General features: G+C 33.9%; 1 protein-coding gene across 6 annotated transcripts in view; it reads right to left on the reverse strand.

Annotated features, from left to right (window-relative positions):
• slc12a5a (solute carrier family 12 member 5a) overlaps positions 1-9037 on the reverse strand; it is a 156910-nt gene that overhangs the window by 2140 nt on the left and 145733 nt on the right. For 3 of the 6 annotated variants that reach the window (XM_084426432.1, XM_084426429.1, XM_084426431.1), the window contains 7 exons: positions 8034-8203; positions 7805-7936; positions 6283-6390; positions 3067-3192; positions 1739-1956; positions 1637-1651; positions 1412-1545 (listed from right to left, as the gene is read on the reverse strand). In XM_084426432.1, the coding sequence (XP_084282558.1) occupies positions 1412-1545; positions 1637-1651; positions 1739-1956; positions 3067-3192; positions 6283-6390; positions 7805-7936; positions 8034-8203 (903 nt within the window). Of the gene's footprint in view, positions 1-1411; positions 1546-1636; positions 1652-1714; positions 1957-3066; positions 3193-6282; positions 6391-7804; positions 7937-8033; positions 8204-9037 lie in introns of all 6 variants that reach the window. The other 3 variants (XM_084426430.1, XR_014629450.1, XR_014629451.1) reach the window with 3 other exon arrangements.

Here is a 9037-nt window from a genome sequence, read left to right on the forward strand (position 1 = left end):
ATTTTAAAGATAATTTAAGTTTATTTTACACACTTTAAGCATTATCTATGGAAGCTTGTTTCCGCCACAGAATAAAACATTTTAAAAGATAATTGCGACTTTTTATATCAATATTGCGAGTTTACATCTCGCAATTCTGACTTTATTTCTCAGAATTGTGAGATATAAAGTCAGAATTGCGTGAAATAAAGTCGCAATTGCGTGTTATAAAGTCAGAATTGCGAGATATAAAGTCAGAATTGCGTAAAATAAAGTCGCAATTGCGTCTTATAAAGTCAGAATTGCGAGATATAAAGTCAGAATTGTGAGATATAAAGTCAGAATTGCGTGAAATAAAGTCGCAATTGCGTGTTATAAAGTCAGAATTGCGAGATATAAAGTCAGAATTGCGAGATATAAAGTCAGAATTGCGTGAAATAAAGTCGCAATTGCGTCTTATAAAGTCAGAATTCTGACTTTTCTCGCAATTGCGACTTTATATCACGCAATTCTGACTTTATAACACATAATTGCGAGTTTATATCTCACAATTCTGACATCTTTTCTCAGAATTGTGAGATATAAACTCACAATTGTGAGATATAAAGTCCAATTCTAAGGAAAAAAAAGACTGACTTTTTATTTTATTTTATTTTTTTACCTCAGAATAGTTTATATCTCACAATTCTGACTTTATATCTCCCAATTGCGACTTTATTTCTCAGAATTGCGACTTTATATCTCGCAATTGCGAATTTATATCTCGCAATTGCAACTTTATTTCTCAGAATTGTGAGATATAAAGTCAGAATTGCGTGAAATAAAGTCGCAATTGCGTCTTATAAAGTCAGAATTGCGAGATATAAAGTCAGAATTGCGTGAAATAAAGTCGCAATTGTGTCTTTTAAAGTCAGAATTCTGACTTTTTCTCGCAATTGCGACTTTATAACACATAATTGCGAGTTTATATCTCGCAATTCTGACATCTTTTCTCAGAATTGTGAGATATAAAGTCCAATTCTAAGGAAAAAAAGACAGACTTTTTACCTCAGAATAGTTTATATCTCACAATTCTGACTTTATAACACGTAATTGCGACTTTATATCATGCAATTCTGACTTTATATCTCCCAATTGCGACTTTATTTCTCACAATTCTGACTTCATATCTCGCAATTGCGACTTTATTTCTCAGAATTGCGACTTTATTTCTCACAATTCTGACTTCATATCTCGCAATTGTGAGAAAAAAAGTCAGAATTGTGAGATAAAAAGTCGCAATTATTATTATTTATTTATTATTCAGTGGCAGAAACAAGCTTCCATAATTATCGTATCGAATATTGCATTATTTAATGAGTTATCGGATATCGCATTTTTCTTCAATATCGTGCAGCCCTAATAATGATGATCATAGCATTTATCAAGATACAGTTCTCGTCGCCGCTTCTGTTTTTGGGTGGTCCGGGCATGTTGAGCAGGACTAGCTTGGCCTCCTGGGATTTCTTAATGATGACTTCATTGAGTCTGAGAGCAGTGTGCATGCGCCTCACGTTGGACTGGTTTCTGAAAACAATTGATGATAAGCTCACAAACATTCATCAACATCAGTGAGTGTTAACATGAGTATCGCAGTCAGAGGTGCATCTATACTCACAGGTTTTCCCACTCTCTGTGGCATGACAAAGAAAGACAGAAAGAGGAGTGTAAAAGTGTGCAATGCAAAACCGAGTGCAGGTTTAAGCCTTGCGGCACTCACGGTTTCATGTTGAAGAGGTCTTTGATGGCCTCTGGTGTGGTGGCTCCTACAGGTTTGGCCTTCTCTCCATCACACTTGGCTTCAGTCCAGGTCATCTGAACGGTCGTGCCGGGGGTCTCTGCGTCTGCGCTGGGGGACTGAGGAGTGGCCGGGGTGGGCGGGTTGGTGCTCTTGTCATGAATGAGCTGTTCCTGTTGGGACGGGGACACAGGGACAGACTGAGAGGGCAGGACCGGCACATACGCACATATGGAGAATGTCAGGGCAAAAGAAAAGGAAAAGATACAACTGTTAATGCTCAGAGATTAAAAGATTTTAAATAAATGTAGATTTTTTAAATTATAAATCAAAACATATTCAATTAAAATTAAATAATTAAATAATTAAATAAATATTACAATGCAATGACAATGAAAATGACTATGCTTTATTATTAATGATAATAATTAATACATAATTATAAAATAAAATAATAAATAGCAAAAAAATACAATTAAATAAGTACAATAAAAATGAGATTATGATGACAATGAAAATGACTGATTTATAATTAATGATAATAATAAATAAAAATAGTAAAAAATAAAATAAAAAAATCAGATAATTAAAAAAAAGTTGTTTATTTACTGATTACTTCCATTTTAATTATACTTAATTGTTTTGGTTTGGTTTTTAGAATGAAATTAAAAGACAAGTTAAAAATGAAATTCCAATAATTAATTTATTACAGCTATAATAATAAAAAGTAAAAAAAATTAAAATAATTATTTACGGTTGCTAATTGTTTTAATTATAATTATAATAATGATTTAATTTTCTTAAAAAAAAAAAAAAAAAATACTATGGAAGTCAATGGGACCCAAAAACTGTCTGGTTACTGATATTCTTCTAAATATCTTCCTTTCTGTTCAGCAGAAGAAAGAAATTCATACAGGTTTGAAACAACATGAGGGTGAGTATATGATGACAGAATTTTCATTTTAAAAGTGAACTTCTCCTTTAATATGGCTTTTCTAATAAAACATTTACAATATATAAAATAACTTTTGAGAGAGAGAGAGAGAGAGAGAAAGAGTGAGAGAGAGAGAGAGAGAGAGAGACAGAGAGAGAGAGAGAGACAGAGATGGATGGATGGATTCTGCCGTGTCCATTACTCTGAACTGCAGAGATATCAGTCAAATCAGTCAAGTTCAGATCACAGCATGTTCAACACATGAGATGTGGCTGCTATTGCCATGTAAGATGAAACCTGTAAAGTCATTCATTAACTCAGATATCTGAAGATTACAAGCACAGACTGAAATGAGCATTGGCTCCTCATGCTGTACCTCCTCCTCTGGTTTCTCCTCTTTGCTGCTGGCCGCCGGTTCCTCCGTCACACTGAGCTGGGTCGTGACCGCGGCCGGGTTCTTACGACGGATCGACCCGCGAGAGCTGTCGGTGATGCTCTGGATCTGAAACATGGAGAAGATTCCTGAGACGAGGCCCCGCCCACCAGCAGTGATGTCACGCATAACCAGCCTTCATTAAACATATCTGCAACTGCATTGTATACTGCAAAGTAATAATATTATGTAAATGAGATGTTCCCCTCATCTGCATAATGTCCAGAGAAATACTTTAAGTATTTTTACTGTTTAGAATTAAAAGTATCCAGCAAAAAAATAAAATAAAATAAATACTTTTCTCATAATAATAATAAATAATTTTCTCAGCTTATGAAATTAACAGATGACATTGAAAGACTTTTGTCATTAAATTAACTTTGATGCACAAACTTTGTAAAGCAACATGTTTAATCATAATGCCCTCATTGTTCTGACTATAAAAGGCTGTAAAGCAACACAATATTGCTGTGATGAATCCAGGATTGATGATCAATGTTTATAATTATGGACAATTACATTTTACAGTGAAATGGATTTCATTGGCTGCAAACTGCAAACTGTAGAGTATTGCAATTCATTATAAATAATAAGAATTAATAAAATAATTAATAAAAAAATAAATCAATTAAAAATAAAAACAATCAATAAAACACTTACTAAAAAAAGATAAAATATTTTGTGTACCTGTATGTCATGTGACCATTAACTGTCATCAGTAGGGGTGTAACGATATTCAAACCGAACCGAAAAACCGCGATACACCACCAACGATACGTATCGCGATACTCTCATAGCGTACCGAGGACGCCCCGCCCCCTGCTGCCCCGGCTCAATGTACCTCATGTCTTATGTGTACACAAACAACGAATACAGCATTATAGAGCTGGTAAGTCCCGCCCCTTCCGTAAAACCACGCTGGACCTCAAAGTTGAAAAACCGTCAATGCAAGTGAATGGGAGAAAATAATTATTTTCTGATCCCGTTTGAATTGTGCCATGAATTGAACATATGTTGTCTGTGAATTTTTTATATAACTTTTCATGTTACGAGTTTGACAGTATATGGTATGATTATTCGGCTAGCAGTTGTGGAAAAGACATAACGAGAAAGACTACATGTCGCCTATGTGACGTCACCCCCTAAAGTTGACTTACCCGTGGTTTTCGCCAACATCAACGATTTTGTCCTCTCCCTGAAAGAAGGCGGTGAAGTGCACCAAAGACACAGTCATGTTTAGCGGGATCCGTGAGCTAGTGTCCGTGTGCTAGTGGTGTTGACGTTTCAAACGCGTCGAAAGCAGCGAGAGTTGCAGTCCACAAAGTGCTCTCACACAAAGTCTAACCGTATCAAACTTTTTACACGCTAAATAGGGTATATGTCGAACGTCGCATGACGAAACCGGAAACCTGGTCTCATCGCATCCGCTTGTCATAGAAAGTGTTAACAGCCGTATGAACTGACGCCGATATCTATGGAATTTTAAGGTAATCAGCTAACCTACCTATCTCACTTTGTTATTGGCGTTTTATTCTATTTAAATATCTAAACGTTAGTGTGAAGATTTTTTTTTTTTTTTTACTTTTAAATATCGATCTTCACATGCGAGGGACATTGGTTATGATCATCTTTGCTCGCTCCTTTTAAGTTATCTTGAGTAAAACAGTAAAAAAATGCAAGAAGCACATACAAAAGACCTGAACCGGAAGCGATGCGTTCTGTTTTCCGGTTTCGTAATGCGACGTTCGACATATACCCTATTGTAGCATTCTTTACACGAAAAGTTATATAAAAAATTCACAGACAACATATGTTCACATTCATGGCAAAATTCAAACGGGACCAGAAAATAATTATTTTCTCCCATTCACTTGCATTGACGGTTTTTCAACTTTGAGGTCCAGCGGGGTTTTACGGAAGGGGCGGGACTTACCAGCTCTATAGCCTAACCACCATTAACACCCTATAATAGCAAGCTCCGTATTTCTTTCGACAATAAGCAAGGTGTAATCTTTCAAATTCTGTCTATTTGATCACGAAATTCGAACAATAAATGCCGTTTTGGCGCTCTTTGATGTGGCGTGACAGATCACTGTACATTTAAAGCGGCAGCGCGGAGCGCGAGTAAACGCGATTCTCTTCCTCAGTTATAGAATAAACATGAATGGACACCTGAAGGTATGTTAAAAGATACAGTATACTTACTGAAAGGCATCATAACTTGTGTAATCAATCGATCAGTGTTTCAGCAGCGGAAAGACGCCAATAAAACGTCTTAGTTTGTCACATAGCCTTATATTTACCTCAGGCAAGTCATTCAGTGCCCACAGCTTGTTGGTTCCTAAATGAACTCTTGCACTAAATAAATGCACTATATTAGCCTATATAATATATTTTACTTAACATGTTAATGATTGATTTCTTGATTATTTAAGCCTATGTTTTAAATTTTAAATTGAATTAAATTTAAATTAAATTTTAAATTTAAAAAAAAGTTTTAAACTGTGTAAATATTTATATTTCAATAACAAATTAGTAGAAAACATAAGTTAATGAGAAAACTGCCTTATGTGCAGTTTACATGTTTTCATACAATGTGTTGAGTGTTGATTATTATATCTAAAAATAAATAGTATCTGAAATTAGGCTAAAAGTCTAGGCTCTGTTGTTAACCTTTAAGGTTATAGTAATGTGTGGGCTCCCTATATAGTTTACAGCATTAGCAGATCTTTTTTTCTTTTTTTTATCCTTGCGAAAAGTTTAATTGTAATTGAATTAATTTAAAGACAAAGACAGAATTTGTTCATTAAACCACTGTAAAAAAAAAGAATCAGCAATTTTAGCTTTCTAAACCCCCCCACCCCACTGAACCGAACCGAACCGAACCGAACCGAGATGTCAAAACCGTGGGGCGTACCGAACCGTCAGTTTTGTGTATCGTTACACCCCTAGTCATCAGAGAACCGTAAACATGAGAATGTGTTGTTAAATAATTAAAATATTAGCTTAAAAATCTCAGGAGGATTCAAGAGAATTTAGGTCAAAGATTGACAAGAAAATGTTTAGGAATCCTTGGTCTAAATGAAATTGTACATAGAATAAAGTATGGTTTTCTGTTACAAGCGATCACGGGTGAAAGAGTTGAGGATAGACGTCTACCTCACGTTCCCGCTCAGTCTTGGTGAGGTTGATCTGCTTCAGGATCTGAGATCGCTGCTCCATCACCAGGGTTTTCTCATACGTGTACGCTGAGATATCACTGTCATGCTGAGGAGAGAGAGATGCAATAATAGCTTTCAATAGAGTTACTCATAAAACTGTACAGAAGGAAAACATAGTCCACAGTTCATAAAGGAATAGCTGACCCCAATATAAACACTTTTTCATCTTCTGCTCCAACTACTTCAAAACAATGTACAAGAAAATTTGCAATTTGTACTTTTTTCTCTCGCAATTCTTACTTTTTTCTTGCAATTGCGAATTTATATCTTGCAATTCATACTTTTTTTTTTGCAATTGTGAGTTTATATCTCGCAATTGTTACTTTTTTCTCGTAATTGCGAGTTTATATCTCGCAATTCGTACTTTTTTTCTTGCAATTGCGAGTTTATATCTCGCAAATCGTAATTTTTCTCGTAATTGTGAGTTTATATCTCGCAATTCTGACTTTTTTCTTGCAATTGTGAGTTTACATATTGCAATTCTTACTTTTTCTCGTAATTGTGAGTTTATATCTCGCTATTCTGACTTTTTTCTCGTAATTGTGAGTTTATATCTCGCAAATCTGACTTTTTTCTTGCAATTGTGAGTTTACATCTCGCAATTCTTATTTTTTCTCGTAATTGTGAGTTTATATCTCGCTATTCTGACTTTTTTCTCGTAATTGTGAGTTTACATCTCGCAATTCTGACTTTTTTCTTGCAATTGTGAGTTTACATCTCGCTATTCTTACTTTTTTCTCGTAATTGTGAGTTTACATCTCGCAATTCGTACTTTTTCTCGTAATTGTGAGTTTACATCTCGCAATTCTTACTTTTTCTCGTAATTGTGAGTTTACATCTCGCTATTCTTACTTTTTTCTCGTAATTGTGAGTTTACATCTCGCAATTCTTACTTTTTCTCGTAATTGTGAGTTTATATCTCGCTATTCTTACTTTTTCTCGTAATTGAGTTTATATCTCGCAATTGTTACTTTTTTCTCACAATTGTGAGTTTATATCTCGCAATTCTTACTTTTTTCTCGCAATTGTTAGTTTATATCTCGCAATTCTGACTTTTTTCTTGCAATTGTGAGTTTATATCTCGCAATTCTGACTTTTTTCTCGTAATTGTGAGTTTATATCTCGCTATTCTTACTTTTTTCTCGCAATTGTGAGTTTATATCTCGCAATTCTGACTTTTTTCTTGCAATTGTGAGTTTATATCTCGCAATTCTTACTTTTTTCTCACAATTGCTAGTTTATATCTCGCAATTCTTACTTTATAACAAGCAATTTTGAGAAAAAGTCAGAATTGTGAGCTAAAAAGTTATTAGTAATTACCTTTTTTCATTTTTATTTAGTGGCGGAAACAAGCTTCCATACACGTCTTCTTATTTTTTTATGCTCTTTTTTAGAATTTAAGCACATCTTGGTCTCTATCTAGTGTTTTTTATGCGATATCGCAGAATGCAATTGATTACCATCTCCACCACTTCCACTGCGGCGTCGATGCGCAGGTGATACAGGAAGGTTGTCAGATCTTTCTTCATCTGGATGCTGTTGTCGTCCATCTGGGCCACAGTGAAGATGCGCATCTTGCACTTCCTCCAAACCTACAGAACATCATCCACAGATGTCAACAACGGTCACCATGTGAGCTGCAAACAACCGCTGTATGATATGACCATGATTCTGATGAAAAGAAGAGACCTTGTGCTGGCGGAGGAGGAAGGGTAGCAGCATTAGCATGCCTCCATCATGAACGATCCACCAGACGTCGATGTGACCCTCTGTGAAACGCTCTCCGTTCGATGGGAAGGCCGAGATGTTCTTGGGCACCAGCAGGGCTTTACTGGCAGCAGTGGTTTCTCTTACCAGCTCTGTAATGAAGACACTTTTATATTTATTATTGACACTTAAGCATATATCATTTTTTTTACTGATTTGAGTCTTTTGTTTTATAGGTGTTTTATTCATTTGAAGCTGTTTTTGCTCTGATGTCAGACTTATTAATTTGTTATGCATAATCTGAGCGTTCGTTTTTATGTCTGTGAAGTTCCAAATACAAACAGAAAATTAAGCACTTATTATTTAAAAAAAAAACGTAATATTATGTAGTAAAATATATTTAATGAAATCAATGAAATTGTATTTAATTCAATGGATATGCAGACTAATTTTCCATCATTGATCAAGAGTAAACAGAAAAGTTATTTAATGGTGACACCATTGAAATTTTAAAAATATTAATTGAAATAAGCCCAAGAGATATTTTTAAGAAAGTAAAAAATGATAATTGGTATTTTTTTTTGTAATACAATTTTGACAGTACAATTATGATATTTTTTCATTGACTTACCTTTGAAAGAATAACTATTATAATTGTAAGAATAACTAAATATATGTACATATAAATCGATTTAATATTAATAATAATAATAATATAAAATCTATGTAATATATTTTTATAAATATAACTATTTATAAATATATATACGGAGATATAAAGAATAATATAACTGAATGATATAATTAAACTGCACTTAAAAATAAAATGTAACAAACATTTGTATATTTAAATATATTTAAAATACACAAATATATAAATATGTTTATATTTATAAATATATGTATATTGTATGAATAACAATTAAAATAATAACTCTACTTAAAAATTAAATATAGCATATGTAAATATAATACAATGTAAATAA

The sequence above is a fragment of the Rutilus rutilus genome (assembly GCF_951802725.1).
Source record: "Rutilus rutilus genome assembly, chromosome: 12".
NCBI classification, from domain to species: Eukaryota; Metazoa; Chordata; class Actinopteri; order Cypriniformes; family Leuciscidae; genus Rutilus; species Rutilus rutilus.